The sequence below is a fragment of the Aquarana catesbeiana genome, linkage group LG04 (assembly GCF_042186555.1).
Source record: "Aquarana catesbeiana isolate 2022-GZ linkage group LG04, ASM4218655v1, whole genome shotgun sequence".
Taxonomy (NCBI): Eukaryota; Metazoa; Chordata; class Amphibia; order Anura; family Ranidae; genus Aquarana; species Aquarana catesbeiana.
The window spans coordinates 567,040,110-567,060,090 of record NC_133327.1 but is presented as its reverse complement, the minus strand read 5'-3'; the positions used below and the strand labels follow the sequence as shown (position 1 = coordinate 567,060,090).

The 19,981-nt window shown below is 41.1% G+C and overlaps 1 protein-coding gene across 1 annotated transcript; it reads left to right on the top strand.

Annotated features, from left to right (window-relative positions):
* Positions 1 to 102: 102 nt before the first annotated feature.
* Positions 103 to 16,528, top strand: LOC141140650 (N-alpha-acetyltransferase 20). The gene is made up of 6 exons (XM_073628044.1): positions 103 to 277; positions 5,741 to 5,765; positions 6,383 to 6,473; positions 8,077 to 8,212; positions 8,297 to 8,442; positions 13,054 to 16,528. Exons 1-6 carry the CDS (start codon positions 147 to 149, stop codon positions 13,137 to 13,139), a joined length of 615 nt encoding a protein of 204 aa, XP_073484145.1. The 5' UTR covers positions 103 to 146; the 3' UTR covers positions 13,140 to 16,528.
* The last annotated feature ends 3,453 nt before the right edge of the window (positions 16,529 to 19,981 follow it).

The window sequence follows — 19,981 nt, the reverse complement described above, 5'->3', positions numbered from 1 at the left end:
TAAATCTAATGAGCAATGTGATTTGCCAAGAGAAAGAAATGGAAGCGGGCTTGACCAATCCCAGCGTAGTTCCGTTCCTCAGCGGAAGAAACACTTCCAGCGACAATCATGACGGCTTTCTGGTCTGCCAGGAACATGACGTGTTTATGCGCCTGACCAATGGGTTGTACAGGTGGCCCATTTCCGGGAGTGTTCCACTGCTGTCCTCCCGGTGTGTAGAGAAGATGACTTCCCTCAGAGCATTCACCTGCGATGATCTGTTCCGATTCAACAACATGTGAGCTGGGAATTACTCTTCCTTCTATTATTCTCCCATGATAGGCCCTAGTGACAGAGCAGTACTGTGTGTGAGCTCAGAGGGGCACCCCACAATCAGTGTACTCTCCATAGAGGACTTCACTCTGCACACACAACTAACTTTCTGTTGGATTTGGGAAATAGTTCCACCCTTATGTCTGTAGTCTGGTGGAAACATTTCTCTTTACTATCTATTCCTCTGATACAAAACTCCATTGTAAGGAGAAAGTCCCTCCCAGGCAGGATGTCCCCTGGGCAACATGTTACAATAAGGTGATATTAAAGTGGGAGTGAACTTCCATCAATTGTACCTATAGGTAAACCTAGAATAAGGCTTACCTATAGGTACTGTAAATATATCCTAAACTTGCACCATTCAGGAGATATTTACTGTATATGCAGCTGATGATGTCATTGGCGCATACGCTCTGAAGGAACGGCCACCCGTGCCGTTCCTTCAGAGTCCTGTGTGGTGACCAGCGGCACCCGCATGCATGTACGGGAGTGACGTCACGCAGCTCCGTGTGCATGTACGGGAGTGACGTCACGCGACTCCCATGTGCGATGCATACTAGCACATTATGCCTTCACTTTGCAGGTGAGAAAAAAAAAAGAGGCAGTGGTTTACTTCCTATTAGATCATCCGGGCACTTTCACCCCCTTCCTGCCCAGGCCAAATTTCAGCGCTGTCACACTTTGAATGACAATTGCACAGTCATGCAACACTGTACTCGTATGAAATTTGTATTTTTTTTCGCACAAATAGAGCTTTCTTTTGGTGGTATTTAGCCCTTTGGCGACCACGCTGTAGCCAAATGTAGTCGGCTAGTTCTGGGAGCATGGCCTCCCGTGATCGCGCAGGTGGCGCGCTCTGTGATCACAGTGTCCCCTGGATACCGCTGAACACAGGTTGAGGTAAAGAGCCAATCAGCGGCTTTTTACCATGTGATCAGCTGTGTCCAATCACAGATGTAACTAGAAGCTGTTTATCAGCATTCCTTTCCTCATGCTGACAGCGTGAGGAGAGGAAAAGAGAGCTGATAACTGGCTTGAGTAAAAGGGACATCGACCCTCACCTGAAGAGCACTAGACTGAGAGACCCAGAGATTGTGGGATATCTAGTTTCCTCACAGCATGTGTCAGTTCTTAGACTACATACAGACGTCATGCATTAACCTGTGTAGTGCTTTGCTGCACGCTTCATGTTTGAACACAAACAGAAACTGCTGACAAAGGAATGTGAAGAATTACTCTACTACAGGCTGTGTGTACAGGACTACAAATGACACCATGAAACTACATGATCAATGTACATTTTATGCAGGTAAAAGAACACAAGGTGCAGGTAGGATTTATAGTGCCTTTAAGGCGTAATTGTCTGCCCGGGAGTCACAAGAGCAGTGTAAGGCCCACTGCCAGTTGCCTGGTGAATCAGTGACAGGCTGAAATATGCAGCAGCTGTACACAAATCTATGCACACCAGTGCAGTGCTTGTTTACAGGGGCATATGAACTGCTCCAAACAAAGACTGTCTGTCAGAAAAGTACCCAAATGTGACCTGGAATTTGCCTTTAGCAGGCCCTGTATAGCAGGGCTGAAGCGTTGGAGGAAGAAGCAGCACAAGGAGCCAATCAGTTCATGTGCTGATACGAAACATGCTGATAGGAGGACCAGGCTGAGTGACAGGGAGATGAGCTCATCATTTTGCTGTTTTTTTTTCAATGTCCAACTACAGGCAAGGGCGGGTCCAAAAGGACCTGATCTTACAGGAGGTAGGTTGAATGATGCTGGCTATCACACTCAGGGTAATCTCCAGACTGAAGCTAAATATTGCAACAAAATCAGGTTTGGCATTTTAGTCTTTTAATGAGCTATCATTTTTTTTATCATTTTGGTCAGGAGTGCTTTAACTTTCAAGGCTTTATTTAGAAGTAATGATTCAAATCTTGGCTGCTGATTATATTTTTTTATTATGCAAGATTTCTATAGCACCAACAGTTTGTGGAGCACTTTACAGAAGAAAGGCCAGTACATTTCTGTACAAGAGGGTTGGAAGGGCCCTGCCCATGAGAGCTTACAATCCACTGTGACAGTCAAAAAGAGTGGGGATGATTAAAAGAGGACTTGAACTGTGGAAGCTGTGCCTAACAAAAGACAAGCAGAGGGTAAAGGGCTAGTCGCCAATATTGCCTGTAGGCTTAAAGTGGAAGTCCATGCAAAAACTAAAATCCTTGCACCTATTGACCCCACAGATCTAACACTAACCTCTCTATCCCAGTAGAGCTGCACGATTCTGACCAAAATGAGAATCACAATTTTATTGCTTAGAATAAAAAGATTACGATTCTTGCAACGTAAAATCTTTCACATTATACAAAAAAATTGGCTAACTTTACTGGTTAGTTTTCTTTTATTTTTTTTTTTAATCCATTAATTTTTTCCCAAAAAAATTGCATTTGAAAGACTGCTGCGCAAATACATTGTGACATAAAATATTGCAACAACCACCATTTTATTCTCTAGGGTTTCTACTAAAAAATATATATATATATATATATATATATATATATAATATTTGGGGGTTCTAAGTAATTTTCTAGCAAAAAAAAATGATTTTAACTTGAAACCAACAAATGTCAGAAAAAGGTTTAGTGTTTAAGTGGTTAAACGTTTTTCACTTACACAGGAAGTCTATTCCATTCACAAATTGTTACAATGTTTAGACTTAAGTTCAACTGATAAAGAATGTTTTGATTCTTGGCAGACTGCCCAGTTTTTCTCTTCCTTTCCTTTGACAGCTGTGGCTTCAGAAGAGCAGAAAGAATTCTTTGCATGGAAAGAATTGTGAAACACTTTAGTCAAGATCGCGATAACGATTCTTGACGATTAATCGTGCAGCTCTATATCCCAGTAAAGAAAAAAAATGAGTATACACACCTTTTTGGAAGCCGATCTAACCCGCTCTGACCAGATCCCACGCTGAGCTGACAGCCGCGGCTTCACCGTAGAGGCATCTGCAGAGGACTCAAGCCCCATAGTACCTCTATGGGTGATGTCACTTCCCGTTAATTTCACAGCCGTTGTCTGCCGTGTACTCTGCAAAGCTTCCGTCACTGGAGATCGGTTCGGAGCGGGTCAGATCGGCTTCCAAAAAGGTATGTATACAAATTTTTTCTTTACAGGGATAGAGAGGTTAGTTTTAGATCCGTGGTGTCTATAGATGCAGGGATTTTAGTTTTTGCATGGACTTCCACTTTAAAGCAGCTGACTTTTTTCTCTGTGTGGAGGCAGCTATCTTGGGAGATACAGGTCAGAGCTGCCTCCTTAACAACTTGCTTACTGGGCACTTAAACCCCCCTCCTACCCAGACCAATTTTCAGCTTTCAGCGCTGACGCACTTTGGATGACAATTGCGCGGTCATACAACACTGTACCCAAATGAAATTTTTTTCATTTTTTTCCAACAAATAGAGCTTTCTTTTGGTGGTATTTAATCACAGCTGGGATTTTTATTTTTTGATAAACAAACAAAAAAAGATGAAAAATTTTGAAAAAAAAAATCATGTTTCATAGTTTGTTATAAAATTCTGCGAACAGGTAATTTTTCTCCTTCATTTATATGCGCTGATGAGGCGGCACTGATAGGTGGCACGGATAGACACAGTTAAGGCGGCACTGATGGGGACAGATAAGGCGGTACTGATGGGCACAGATAAGGCGGCGCTGATGGGTGGCACTGATGGGCACTGATAGGTACCACTGATGGGGGGCACTGATGGGCACTGGTAGGTGACACTGATGGGAACTGATAGGTGGCACTGATGTGCAGCACTGTTGTGGCACTGTGGGCGCTGATGGGTGGCACTGTGGGCGCTGATGGGTGGCACTGTGGGCACTGATGGGTGACACTGGTGGGCACTGGTAGGCGGCACTGCTGCCTATTTCTAGATGTCACTGGCAGAGGGCACAGATGATCGCCGTGATCAGGACTGTTGTCCCTCTCACGGCCGCCGGTGATCGGCTTTTTTTTTCCTCCTCACGCTGTCAGCGCAAGGAGAAAAAATAGCCGATTACCGGCTCTGTTTACATCACATGATCAGCTGTCATTGGCTGACAGCTGATCATGTGGTAAGGGGTCGGGACCGACCCCTTACTCTGATCTGTGATCAGGCGAGTCTCGTAGACTCGCTTATCACCGCGCGTGCCCTGCAGGGGGCGCTCGTGCACGGAACGACGTCAATAGACGTCGTCCCGGCAATGTAGGTCTGCGCTGTTGCCGTCATTTGGCAGTAGCGCGGATCTGAAGAGGTTAATAGTTTGATGACTGGGGAATACTCAGCAAAAGAGGCGCAGAAATGACAGGTTCACAGAATGGATGAAGCATGAGCATTGCACTCAGGGTGGATAAAAATCAATTATTTTTTTGTAAAAAAAAAAAAAAATCAGATATAATCAAATTTATTTTAATAAAATGCTTTTACTGTAAAAATCTATCTAAAGATAGTTTTCTATTTAAGATACATTAATAATTTAGTTTATTCAGCATGAAATGGAGCTTAGTTATGTAGCATGAGGCTGTATATTCTGCAATATTTACATTTTTGGTAAACCCATTCAATGAATTCAAGCTCTGCAAGCTGAGATAACATGCACTGCATTGATGCATTCACACAATGTCACAGTAACCAAGAGATAAACCAAAGTTCAGGAATATTCATTTATCCCATTGTTTTGCAAATCTATGTACACTACAAACTGTATGATTGAATCGGTTCTCATATCGCTGTTTTACTAACCTGACAGCTTATTATTCTGAATAGGAAACCTTAATTTTGTTTGCAAATATTAAAGATTCTAACTACCAGCGAGAATGAGTCCTTACATTTAAAGGGCACCTGTCATTTCAGATCCATCATGGCAGCGCCTCTTAGCTGGCATCTACTCACCTGCTGCCGCCACGTCTCTCACCTTGTTGTGGTACTGCCGCATCACCAGCCGTCCCATTAAAGTGAATGGGACTGTCGGAGAGTCAACAGCGGGTCAGAGGAGGAGTCGCTGTGGGACACAGATGACAGTTGCTCTTTAAAAATTATGATTTTAAAACGAGCCTTTTTACTAGAGATTTAAATTGTGATTTAAATCGACTTGATTTAAATCAAATCCACTTTGATTGCACTTCAGGTACACCTTCCTCTCCAGCAAGCTCTCAGGAGAACAGTAAGCAGCATTAGTGACATCACTTTAGTTTGAATTAATTAATGGAAACAAATAGGAGAATTTTATTCAAGTTTACAAATGATTTAAAGACTGCTGTCACTGGCTATTAATATGAAGTACTGTGCAAGGAGATGAGGTTACTAATATTATGTTATACTTCTGTAGGTCTGAAACCATTGATAATGTGTCTGTCTTTCTTACATATATTTATTTTTTTATTTTACAGAAATTTGGATCCACTCACAGAAACTGTATCCTTTATTGAGCTATGTCATCTAATAAAGTCTTCAATAACTCAGTAAACAAAGTTTATCTTAAAGAAGAAATGCAGGATATTAAAAAAAACAGAGTGGTGACTGTCAGCTCTGTGCTCCGCCCCTCCAGCGCTCACTATAGTGCCTGGCTGTGAGGGGGGGGTGAGGTTGGTTCAGTCTATCAGTGACGCACTGGGAGGCTGGGGCAGCTGCCAGTCGGGCACCTGGGTGGATCAGGGCAGATCCCGCCATTGTCGGGATCCCTGCAAAGCCTGGACCGGCTCTGTGACGTCAGAAGACAGTGGACTTTAGCCCACTGTTGGGTAAATCTGGCTCACAGGTGTGCAGAAATAAGTGCACTCTTGTGACCCAGAAGAGAAGTATAGCCAAAAGAGCCTACATATGTCGGGCATCATGCAGGGGAGAAGCTGACAGGCAGTAATCACCACTAAAAAGATGTGAATTATTGTAAAATTATTCAGCATTTTTTTGTGGTTTTTTTTTTTACAAAGATTGAAATTTACTGCAGTTCATTTTTGTTGGTGATGAGATTTTTTCTTTAAGGACCTTTTATTTGCTTCAATGATTATGGTATTTCTTAACAAACATGTCAGTATGGGATTCCTTTTTATTTACAGTATTTGGCACACTGGCCAGAATATTTCATTGTTGCTGAGGCTCCAGGAGGTGAACTTATGGGTTACAGTAAGTGATTTATGGTCTCAAAATACCAACCAAATCGTCCTCTTTGCTCCTCCCAAGACCTCCTGCTCTTTAGCTCCCTTGTCACCTCATCCCATGCTCGCCTCCAAGACTTTTTTCAAGCCTCTCCCATCCTCTGGAATGCTCTACCCCAATGTGTCAGACTATTTCCTGCTTTGTCTACTTTCAATCCCTGAAAACTCTTCAGAGAAGCCTATCTGGCCCCCACCCAACAACTGTACATTTATTTTTACATCATCACATCCCCCATAGTTATTACCTCTTGTATCTCTTGACCCTCCCTCTTAGATTTTAAGCTGTAATGAGCAGGGGCCTGGTTCTTACTGTATTAAAGTGTATTGTATTTGTACTGTCTACCCTCAAGTTGTAAAACGCTGTATAAACTGTCGGCGCTATATAAATCCTGTATAATAATAATTTCCTGTGATAGAGTTTCAATTATTAAAAAAGAATACCATCTTTGCACCAAATCCAGGTATAATTTAGGAAATACAAGTAAGATGTATTCCATTATTTTGAGTGCCTTAAATTATTATTATTAAATTTAATATTTTCATCCATTTAAAGTTGTAAAGCAGCAATAGTAATGAAAACCAGCCACTTTCCTTGTGTTTACGTTAAGATACCTGGAACCATTGAAAACTGGGCTGCAAATGTTAAGTTACAGAGCAGATGACTGGCCTGCTCTCTTCCACATGTGCAATAGCTATTAGCTATTGCAAATACTGCCTGCTAAAATAAGTGGGAATATACTTATCTTTCCAGTGGGCCATTGCCTAAATGTAATGCTTCTTCGATGCTCCCTGGCCACTGCAACTATATGACCACTATATAGCTGCTTGTTAAAAGAGAAGTCCAGCCTGAGCTCGTTTAGCACTCTTGGAACCCGTATTCAGCAGAGAGCGGTCTGAAGTTCGCGCTCTGCTGACGTCACACAGATCAGTCCAGGCACCACGTCATACCGACTCTAGGAGTCTGGATCCACCAGGTGCCTGAACAGATGGCCGTCTCAGCCTCTCAGTGAGCCGCTGAGACAGCCGCTCCCTGCCCCTCCACAGCCGAGCGCTTCAATGAGTGCGGAGGGGCAATGCAGCTGATTGACAGGCTGCAGCTCTCTGCTCGGGTAGCTGAGAGAACAGAGCCATCGGTCCGATGCTGCATCCGCCTAGGTAAGTATTATTACGGGAAAAAAAAAATTCCCATACTTCTTATTTAAGAATGCGGTGGGTGCCAGCTCCTTAACAACCAGTGACTCATCTGCTGTCAGTGGGGATTCCACAAAAAGCGGTGTGCAGTCCCCCTAAAGCCAGTCAAATAGATTAAACCCCCCCATATGCAGTGTTTTTTTACTCCAGCTCATACATCCTTTGGTGAATATAGAGCTTTCAAGCAAATGTTCTGGGAAGACCTTTAAGGCTCTCCACACTGGGAATATATTGTACTGTTGCATAGGAAATTGATACATTAGCTTGTTTTTGGGCATAGTCGTGCAGGGGTCCAACGCAGGTTTTAACAATGAAGCAGATAAATTGTTGGCTAAATTCTTGCAGTATACTTGTAAATAGTATGGGTGTTTTCCTTCTAGTAATGGGCAAAGCTGAAGGGTCTGTGGCTCGGGAAGAGTGGCATGGACATGTCACTGCACTCTCTGTAGCACCTGAATTTCGACGTCTTGGGTTAGCTGCCAAACTGATGGAACTGCTTGAAGAAATTTCTGAAAGGTGAAAGCTGCTCCATAACAACATTGCACTGTGAGCATCATGCACTAAAGGAACTTCTTAACATTTTGTTTTTTTTATTTACAGGAAAGGAGGATTTTTTGTTGATTTGTTCGTAAGAGTTTCCAATCAGGTAGCAGTGAACATGTATAAACAGCTGGGCTACAGTGTCTATAGGACTGTAATAGAGTACTACTCAGCCAGTAACGGGGAGCCAGATGAAGATGCATATGGTAAGTTGCGTAAATTTCTTTCTTTCTAACCTCTCAAAATTAAATGTGGGGTGGAGCACATAGCACACTTGCCTATGGGAATGCTAGGGGTGCAACGGATCGTTGCCGATCCGTGATCCGTACGGATCACCCTCCGCGGATCGGCACACCTGCGATCCGCGGAGCACTTTTCGGCCTCAGCCATAGGAAAGGCCGCGGCTTCGGCCTAGCTCCAGAGCCGGCGGCCATCTTAGTACACCCGGAAGCGGCCGCTGTCTCGACAGGAAGTGACATTTCGTCGCCGCCATCTTGCTACACCCCATACTCCTGCACAGTACAATAATGATAGAGTGAGAAGGGGGCAAGCGGACATCTTGTTACACCCACCGGAGTTTTAGATTTAAAAGCCATTTTCAACACAAAACTGAGCTTATATGCACAAATACTGTATTTATGCATATAAGCTCGGTTTTGTGTTGAAAATAGCTTTTAAATCTAAAACTCCGGTGGGTGTAACAAGATTTGTGTGTTGTTTTTTTTTTTTTTTTTTTTTTTTTTTTTTCTGATCCGAAAATGATCCGATCCGTGACTCTGATTTGAGGATCGATCCGATCCGTGAGATTTTTGATCCGTTGCACCCCTAGGGAATGCTGTGGGTCCAACAACTTCTTGCTCTTCCATTGGGCAGGCATTGTTAATGTAACTCCAGTGCATGTGCACTAGAGTCACATTGGGGTCAGTTCACAAAAGGATGAGAGATTTTTGTCATGTGACACATTTAACTCCAATATCTCATGCAATATAAAAAAAATGTCAATTCTTTACAGGTTTATGCGGTATTTACTGCAAAAATGAGAAGTGGTCGGTAAATACTAAAAGTGAAATCATTAAAAATGTAAACAAAACCATTTGTTAAAAAGTTGTGGACTAGCCACGCAATATTTAACAAATGCTGCTGGATATTAAGGAGCCAACAACCACCAGCATCCCTAACGGGGTGGATAAAAATCATTGATTTTATTTTTTTTTTTAAATCTAAAAAATCTGTTTGTGTTTTTTTTTGTTTTTTTTTTTAAATCAAATTTATCTGAATAAAATGCTTTTGGAGTAAAAAAATCTATCCAAAGGTGGTTTCTATTTAAGATACATTAATAATTTTAGTTTATTCAGAATTAAATGGAGCTTAGTTATGTATCATGAGGCTGTATATTCTGCAATATTTACATTTTTGGTAAACTCATTCAATGAATCCAAGCTCTGCAAGCTGAGATATAATGCACTGCATTAATGCATTCATACAATTTCACACTAACTACCAGCAAGAATAAGTCCTTACTTTTAAAGAGCACCTGTCATTTCAAATCCATCATGGCAGTGCCCTGTTAGCGGGCATCCACTCATCTGCTGCCGCCACGTCCCTCACCTTGGTGTGTCACTGCCGCATCACCAGTCATCCCATTAAAGTGAATGGGACTGTCTGTGAGTCAACAGCGACTCAGAGGAGGAGCCGCTGCAGGACAGAGATGACAGTTGCTCTTTAAAAATTATGATTTAAATCAACTTGATTTAAAAATATTTCCACCCTGATCCTTAAAGCGGAGTTCCGCCAAATTTTTTTTTTTTTTTTTTTTTAAAGTCAGCAGCTACAAATATTTCAGCTGCTGACTTTTAAAATATGGTCACTTACCTGTCCAGGGCACCCGCGATTGTCGGCACCTGAAGCTGATCTGTCCCTCAGCTCTCGGGTGGAGGCGCCGCCGTCTTCAGTAAGGGAATCAGGAAGTGAAGCCTTGCGGCTTCACAGCCTGGTTCCCTGCTGCGCATACGTGAGTCGCGCTGTGCGTTCCCACTGGTCCCTGCTGTCTTCTGGGACCTGTGTGTCTCCCAGAAGACAGCGGGGGACGGAGAAAGCGCCGGACATGGTGTAGATATCCACGTATACTGCGGCTATCTATGCCCAGAAGTAGGAGCAAATACCTGGATTAGACAGGTATCTGCCCCCCCTCCCCCCTGCCAAATGTGACACTGGAGGGGGGGGGGGGGGATTCCAAAAAGCAGAAGTTCCATTTTTGGGTGGAACTCCACTTTAATAACCAGGGAATAGTTGGTTGTAAAGGAGCTGGCGCCTGCTGGCACCACAAATAAAAATAAAAAAAAAATGGTGTAAGGTACCTCCCAAAATCCATACCAGAACCTTATCTGAGCATGCAGGCAGGCCAGGAAAGGGAGGAGGAGAACCGTCGGCATCGGTTGGAAACTCATAATAGTACATACAAGCTGCAACACATTTAGTATGTAGTGCTGCTTTGTTCACACACTTTTGATTTACATGTTTTGAGCTGCCTGATCACCCTACACCTTTTTAAAAAAATATTCTACAACCATAACTACAATAGGTTGGTGCCATTCCTAATACAAAAATCTAGGGACACTACATGAAGGCAGAATACAGCGCTAACTGTAAAATTTAAAATAAGGGCAGTCAATTGCACCATGGGATTCAGCTGTCAGCACTGCATGCAGTGTAGATTTTAAAATTAAAATTTTCACACCCACAACTCTGTCCACGTAATAAAGAAAATGTACTGCTTAATGTAGTTTCTAGCCCAGTGGGACACTCAACAAATACAGAGTAGCCTTACCTAAAATTGCAAGCCACAGTCCCTAAATTTCTGTTTTAACTTTTCAGGGATTCTCCTGATGGGCATACATGTATTTTTCCATGCAAAGTGTTACTAATAGGTTGGTGTTTCCACTTAGCAACAGTGGAGGAATGTGGGGATTTTCAATGCATTAACGTTATTTACTAGCTTGAAATTAAGTTCACAATACAGCTGCCTGCACAAGGGTCTCATAGGGGACATGTTTAGTGCAGTCTAAAATACCTGAAAGACAATCTCTGGGAATATATTTTACAGTACATTCTTATTTTCACTGGTGATATTTTAAAAAATACTTGTAAAGCAAAAATCAGTATTTCTGATACAGTGCCTTGACAAAGTATTCATATCCCTTGAAATTCTCCACCTTTTGTCATGTTACAATCAAAAACGTAAATGTATTTTATTGGGATTTTATGTGATGGACCAACACAAAGTGGCACATAATTGTGAAGTGGAAAAAAAATGATAAATGGTTTTCAAAATTGTTTGCAAATATCTGAAATGTGTGGCGTGCATTTGTATTCAGCCCATCTGAGTCAATACTTTGTAGAACCACCTTTTCTCTGCAATTACAGCTGCGAGTCTTTTTGGAGATGTCTCTACCAGCTTTGCACATCTAGAGAGTGACATTTTTACCCTTGCAAAATAACTCAAGCTCTGTCAGATTGGATGGAGAGTGTCTGTGAACGGCAATTTTCAAGTCTTTCCACAGATTCTTAATTGGATTTAGGTCTGGACTTTGACTGGGCCATTCTAACACATGAATATGCTTTGACCTAAACCATTCCATTGTACATCTGGCTGTATGTTTAGGGTCGTTGTCCTGCTGGAAGGTGAACCTCCGCCCCAATCTCAAGTCTTTTGCAGACTCTAACAGGTTTTCTTCTAAGATTGCCCTGTATTTAGCGCCCTCTGTTTTCCTATCAATTCTGACCAGCTTCCTTGTCCCTACCGAAGAAGAGCATCCCCACAACATGATGCTGCCACCACCATGTTTCATGGTGTGTTAAGGGTGATGTGCAGTGTTAGTGTTCCTCCACGCATAGCGTTTTGCTTTTAGGCCAAAAAGTTAAATTTTGGTCTTATATGAGCAGAGCACCTTCTTCCACATGTTTTCTGTGTCCTCCGCATGGCTTCTTGCAAACTGCAAACGGGACTTCTAATGGCTTTCTGTCAACAATGGCTTTCTTCTTACCACACTTCCATAAAAGGCCAGATTTGTGGAGTGCACAACTAATATTTGTCCTGTGGACAGATTCTACCACCTGAGCTGTGGATCTCTGCAGCTCCTCCAGAGTTACCATGGGCCTCTTCTCTGCTTCTCTGATTAATGCTCTACTTGCCCGGCCTGTCAGTTTAGGTGAACGGCCATGTCTTGGTAGGTTTGTAGTTGTGCCATACTCTTTCCATTTTCGGATGATGGATTGAACAGTGCTCCATGAGATGCTCAAAGCTTGGGATATTTTTTTTATAACCCAACCCTGCTTTAAACTTCTCCACAACTTTATCCTTGGCCTGTCTAGTATGTTCCTTGGCCTTCATGATGATTTTTGTTCACTAAGGTTCTCTAACAAACCTCTGAGGGCTTCACAGCTGTATTTATACTGAGATTAAATTACACAGAGGTGGACTCTATTTAATAATTAGGTGACTTCTGAAGGCAATTGGTTCCACTAGATTTTAGTTAGCGGTATCAGAGTAAAGGGGGCTGAATACAAATGCTTGCCACACTTTTCAGATATTTATTTGTAAAAAAATTGAAAACCGTTTTATCGTTTTCCTTCCACTTCACAATTATGTGCCACTTTGTGTTGGTCTATCACATAAAATCCATTTACGTTTTTGGTTGTAACATGAGAAAATGTGGAAAAAGGGGTATGAATATATTTTTAAGGCACTGTATGTAATAGCAGTTTTCCACCTTTTAACATGCCTTGTTTAATCTGCGTTTTTCTTTTTTTTTCCTCAGACATGAGAAAGGCACTATCAAGAGACACAGAGAAAAAGTCTATTATCCCCTTACCCCATCCTGTTAGACCAGAAGATATTGAATAACCATAGCTGTGGTTCTTGGGCAAATTAGTGAAGTTTATATCTTCATATTATGTACATAGCAAAGCACTTGGCTTAGTCTTGCAACCTTTTTTATGCTCAATGAAATGTTTATGTTGCAAATCATCTTCTAATATTGGCAAACATGGCAGCATCTATGGAAGTTTAGTGCAGAATTCCATGTATTTATTTATTTAGGTGAATTATTTCATGGTTATGGACAGTGAATGAATGAATGAATTTCATTATTGTTTCTTCTTTTCATGAGGACCATTCCATTTTCTGCTAAATCTAGCCACACATGTAAATAAAATTCAGTAGATTTCCCCATGAATACTAAATAACCTGCTCCTGGCTATTGTATTCTAACAGAACACACCCATGGCTATCAGTATACCCAACCAGTGACTGCAGTCGCTGTTTAGCTAACTTTTTCCACCCACCTCCTTGAAGTCTGTTAGGCTGGGTGGCATCGTCAAGGCCACCCACAGCTCAGATTTCAGCTGATTTACAGGAATCGCCCAAAATGTGAGCCATCTATGGCTAGCTAAAAGTGATTGTAAAGCCTATTTTTTTTTTTTTTTAGTTGACAAAACAAACGAGTTTATACTTGTCTGCTCTGTGCAATGTTATTGTGCAGAGCATCACCAGCGATCTGGGCTCTTCCTCTTTTGTGTCTGCCACCATAGCATGCGGCTCCTGAGCTGGGCTACAACTAAAAAACACTAGTGCAAAAACACTGAAAAACTCCCTCTACAGCTTTCTACAACTAATGCTACTGCCTTTTTTTATAACTTCCAGTGTGCATGAGGCCTCAGGCCTCATGTACACTGCTGCTGCTAAACGGATGTTTAGGAGCAGTTGGGAGTTTTTTATTAACTCTCCTCTGTTATCTTATCAGTACATGTACACAGGGTTGTTTATAGTCATTTCTAGGCAGTTGAGTTTAGAGGCATTTTTTGGAACGCAAAAAAATGCGTTCAGAAGCTGGGTTTACAGGCATTTCAATCGCTAAATGCGATAACTCACATTTAGCTGCATTTCGTTTACAGACGTTTTTTTATTTTTGGCTATTTGAGGGGAAGGAAAAAAAAAAAAAAAAAAAATAATAATATTAATATATATATAATATTATTATACAGGTTTTATATAGCGCCAACAGTTTGCGCAGCGCTTTACAATAAATATAAATAAATATATATATAATATATATATATATATTTTGTGTGTGTATGTATGTATATGTGTGTGTGTGTGTGTGTGTATGTGTGTATATATGTATATATATATATATATATATATATAATTCAGGAGAGGTTGTAAAAAACGTCCTGTGTACATGAAGCCTTAGGCACCACTAACTCTGCTTTGCCCCTCCAGCGGTCACTGTGGGGGGGGGGGGGGGGGGGGCAGGAGCGGCTGACTCTGTCTCCCAGCAGCTCGCTGAGAGGCTGAGCCAGTTTCTAGTCCAGGCATCTGTGTAGATCCCAACAAGATTATTGTATATTAAATGTTATACATATATTAAGTTGTGTTTATGGTGAGAAGAGCAATAATGGTTTAATCAATGAAGGGTAAACCTATTATCACTTTCAAATCCTAGAAACTTCTTATCCAGTTATCCTGTAACATTTAATATAAATCTATCACAAAGCCGAGCAGTTCAAACCAAGTATATAAATGCACATGCATAATCAGAGATCACCTGTTTTGAAAGCTGGAGAGTCGGCAAAGCTAGAAATATTTTCAACATAAACAAATCGGAACATAAATTGCAGCACTATTCTTGTGTGGGTAGAGGTGTATTGACCCTCACTGCAAGCAGCTGGAGACTTTATCACCATTCTAGCACTGACTGTTTATTTTTTATTTTAAAACTAGAAGTAATGGCTGCTGAGTTTATGTAGAAATCACAAATCAAATGAAGTGTTGTCCATCACATTAACGGACCAATAGAAATGAAATGTGTGAGTTCAGGGCCACACTTGACTTTTGCAAGTAAAGTTGAGATATTAAAATTTCAGCTACCTGTATTTCTGGATCTACTGATTTTTCGATATGTTGTCACTTTTTAAAGTAACTTCTGCTTATGCTTTTAATGCTCAGTTTGAATTAGCTGGGCTTCTGACATATTTATATTAAATGAGGCATGACAAACAGATAACATAAAAACTGTTGACATGGCCTGTGTTTGTTTTCCGGCTGAGAGAAATTTATAAATGGGTTTCCAAACTTCAAGCCACGTTTTTCAAGATCAAGAGGTGCAAGATCTTCTTCGTATGTATGGATTATTTTCCTGCTACCAACTGAGATTTACTTTCTTAAGCCTCATACACACGATACGAGTTTTGGCAGGGGATTGTCTGTTGACAGACTGTTGTCCTAAAATCTTACCGTTAGTACGTTCCTTTTGACAATTGTTGTCCAATTTTCCACCAACAACAAATAATTTTTAGCAAAAGTGTACAATTTATTTAAATGTTTTCTCTGAGCTAAAGTAAAATATGTTCACTGCTGGAAATTGCTTTGCATGGTGCTGCAGAAGGCTCATTTTACCAGAATTACTTCTTATGTATATATGTACTCCCATGCTGACCTTTGGAAACACTTACTGAAGGGTTGAAACCATGGTTAAGTTCTACTCTTTATTTGTCCTGATTACCAGTGTCACGGGGAATGAACATGAGCGTAAATCCAGACTTTTATGTTGCCACCAGAACAAGAAAAGAGGAGTAATCTTCCAACAGAAGCACATTTTCTTTTGCAACTGTCGGAAGTGAATTTCCTTCAGACTGGAAACATATCATCTAACATTCTATGGCAGAGAATGACTCAAGATAATATAATGGTATAAAAAAAAGACAGTGGTGCTAACCTACCCTATGGAAAATACAGAAGAAAAAAGTTTTGGCTTTAGATATGCTTTAGATGTAACCTTCGCTTACAAATTTAGAGGCTACTATTTCTGACCTCCCTCCAATATTTCTTGATTGCCTCTGATTTTAATATTTTGCAACAAAAACCTTAAAAGGAACACCGCAAGTCAAATTGGAGTGAAGACAGAACCCCTGTCAACCCTGGTCAAGCGTGGGAGAAGAGAAGCTCATGAATACTATTTGGAGAAATCTCTAGTAGCTGGAATATTTACTTTAGCCTGGGGACAAAAGCCCTTTAAGCCTTCAATAAACACTGTATATAGTTGCTGTGGTGATCTGTATGGGTAGATATGAAGAAATAAGCATGTTTTACATTTGCCCAAGAACCCTTTGTAAATTTGGCAATGCATTGCTCTGTAGTGTGCTGCAACCCGCTCTTGTACAGCAGATGATGATGGTGTAAAAATTGTGATTTTGGAACAATGGGTAGAATAAAATGTGCTGATCTAGAAAGTGCATTGTGTTTATTTAATTTATTAAAAAAAACTTTATTTCATGTTTGAGTTAGGGATAAAACCAATGTAGGCATTGCAGTGCAGTGTAGTGTATCCACCTTCCGAATATTCTAACCACTTTTCTAATAGGTTGTGGAAACCTGGTACACTGAATATCATAGACTAAAATATACTGAGTTTACCCAAATCTTCTTTTTTTTTTTTTTTTTTTTATTTGGACAGTATTGTAAATATTTGTCAAAGCAAATTAAACTCTATCTCCAGGACCCACTAGTGACTTAGTGGCTGCCAAGTGGAACTGTTGCACACAGACATCTGGCACACCCAGAATTGAGGGATGTTGAAGATGCTTAGGTCAGAGTAGATATAAGAGCAGTGGTCATTGTCAACAATCCCAGGAATGAAAAGTATAATTTTTCTTTTGCAAGTATCTATCTCAACAGTAACTCAAATAATCACTCGTTACAACCAAGCTATGCAGAATACCATCTCTGAACGCACAAAACATTGAGCCTTGAAGCAGATGCACTACAGCAGCAGAAGAATACACTGGTTTCCACTCCAGTCAGCTAAGAACAGGAAACTGAGGCTACAATTGGACAATAGCTTTCCATTTAAAAAACAAACATTGGACAATAGAAGATTGGAAAAAACGTTACCTGGTCTGATGAGTCTTGATTTTAGCTGTGACATTCAGATGGTAGGGTCAGAATTTGGCATAAACAACATGAAAGCATGGATCCATCCTGCCTTGTATTAACAGTTCAGGCTGGTGGTGTAATGGTGTGGGGGAGATTTTCTTGGCACACTTTGGGCCCCTTCAGTACCAATTGAGCATTGTTTCAACACCACCACTTACCTGAGTATTGTTGCTGACCATGTCCATCCCTTTATGCCTTTATGACTACAGTGTACTAATCTTCTGATGGCTACTTCCAGCAGGATAATGCACCATGTCACAACTCTCAAATCATCTCTAACTGGTTTCTCGAACATGACAATGAGGTCACTGCACTCCTATGTCCTCCAGTCACCATATCTCAATCCACTAGAGCACCTTTGTGATGTGGTGGAACGGGAGATTTGCGGAAGATGTTGTTTTGTTTTTTTTTTTTACAACAGACCTCAAGTCAAATGAACATTTCAATAAACCGTTAGGTTTGCTCAATTTATTACAAATGTTATTTATATGCTTTAAAACTGCACTTGGTTCCAATGATATTGATGGATTATCACAAATCCCTATAGCAGTTATAATTTTGTTGTACGCAGGTGGAGGCACCGGTTCCTTCCTTTTATTGAAGAGAAAGCGTAGAGAACAAAATTGGCTAAGTCATTCACAGATTGGTTGCTTGTGCTTGCTGTAGACCCCCATTGGATGGTCAGCTGCGCTTCAGCTAGTTGGATGGTTAGCCGCCTCTGCTGCCTGTGTTCCTGCCTTTCTTGTCTACAGCTTTATGTACTAGGCTGTGGGTGCACATTGTCCTTCAGTTGCCTTAAAGTGTAACTCCACTTTTTTTGAGAAAAAGAAACAGATCACCCAGAGGGGAAATATGTACATTTCAAGGATTTTAACAAACTTTTTGTTGCAGGTTCATACCTTTTTGTTATTCTGAAGAAAGCACTGTGTGTTTCTGTGTCCATGTGGGAAAGTGAATCTAATGGGAGTGGTTTCATAATTATCAATCTGCTGCAGGGCTCTAATGGGGAAAGCTGCTGGGCCTGCATGTGTTCCTATTGGGAGTATCTCACCAAAAATGATTTTTTTGTTGCAGGGGATGCACATTCACATTCAATTACAATATGACTTGTGTCCCAATTGTATACACTATATTATTTTTTATTTATTTGCTATTTTTTTCCCTATGAAAGTGAAGTTACTCTTTAAACCTTATGACCTACAACAAGCTTGCAGTCATTGGGGAAGGCAAGAAATGTTTCCTTCAAGCAGACTAATAACATCATTCTATTGGACTACATCTCTCATCCTAGGCACAGTCGCTTGTCTAGAACTCACCCTAGGCCCATGATGGGGAACCTTGGCACCCCAGATGTTTTAGAACTACATTTCCCATGATGCTCAACTACACTGCAGAGTGCATAAGCATCATGGGAAATGTAGTTCCAAAACATCTGGGGTGCCAAGGTTCGCCATCACTGCCCTAGGCCCTTTCATACTAGTCCGTTTTGATTTGTTTTTCAGTTTAAAAAAAAAGCAGATGAAAAATGCGTCCCTTTAAATCCTATGGAACTCTTCACACTGGTCCTTTTGCGTTTTTAAAAGACCTGCTTGCTGCCTTTCTGAAAACCGTACCTCTCCATTGAAATGAATGAAAACCAAGCCAAAAAGACATCAAAAATGCAACGCACCTGTGGGAAATTACATGTCGGGGTTGAAATACAATTCAAACACGGCAAAAATGCATATGCTTTTTTGCAATGGCGCAATGTGAAAGCAGCCTATAGGGCTCTAGGGAAAACAAAAAAAATCCCTTGTAGCGGGTCTTTCCCCACACAATGCAATGGTTAAATGCTTATTTATGAGTAAGGTACCAGTAAAAAAGGCTTTTACTTTTCTGACAGGCTGCAACACTCTGGACATGGCGCCAGACCTTCCCAAAACTATTAGATACCTGCAAAAGCGATGCTAGCTGTATTGTGGTATTCATAAAGGACCTGATTCCTCCCATACTCATGATGTTGACCCTGATGTCTCAGTTCCAAGTGTATTCTTTGTGATTCCTTGTAGTTTTATTTACCTAATCCCATGCTCCAGCAGGCTGCGTCTACCCTACAAGACTGGCCCCTGCAACTTCTCTAAGGTGCTCCAGTGGTCACAGAGTGTTGATGTCACCAAGTACATCGCAGGGCAAATAGCCCTGCGTTGTACATTAGGATGTCAATTGACAATTAAAAAAAAAAAACTTTTATTCACCTTATCCCTTGTTCCCCCAGCAGCCTGCACTCAGCTGTTCTCCCCAATAATGCTCGTTGTAGGTGGCCCCTTGACATCCCAATGTACAATGCAGGGCTATTTTACCCTGAGATGTACTTGGCGATATCAACGCTTTGTGACCACTGGAGCACCTTAGAGAAGCTGCAGGGGCCAGTCTTGTAGGGTAGAGGCAGCCTGCCGGAGCATGGGATTAGGTAAGTAAAAGTCCTTCCCAGTACCCCAGGGGTAAATGTGCATTTACCTTTTGCGGTTTGGGGCAAAGGTAATTTTTTATGTATTACATAAAATGTCAGGAATATATACAGTACATGCATGCTTACCGATAGGTCCACTTTCAACAAAACTCATTGTCAACTCCCATTAACTGAGTAGCCCCAAATTACCCAGAAAATATGCCTGGAGGAAGCAATCAATGGCTTTAATAAAGCTGGTAAAATCGTGCAATCATGATTAACTATCAGCAACTAAAAATTATAATTCTTTTGAAGTGCAAGACGC

Coding starts and splice junctions, on each gene's coding strand:
- LOC141140650 (XM_073628044.1), top strand. CDS start 147: ATGCGCCTGACCAATGGGTTGTACAGGTGGCCCATTTCCGGGAGTGTT. Junction 6,474..8,076: donor AGGTGAACTTATGGGTTACA/GTAAGTGATTTA, acceptor TTTTCCTTCTAG/TAATGGGCAAAGCTGAAGGG. Junction 8,213..8,296: donor CTTGAAGAAATTTCTGAAAG/GTGAAAGCTGCT, acceptor TTTTATTTACAG/GAAAGGAGGATTTTTTGTTG.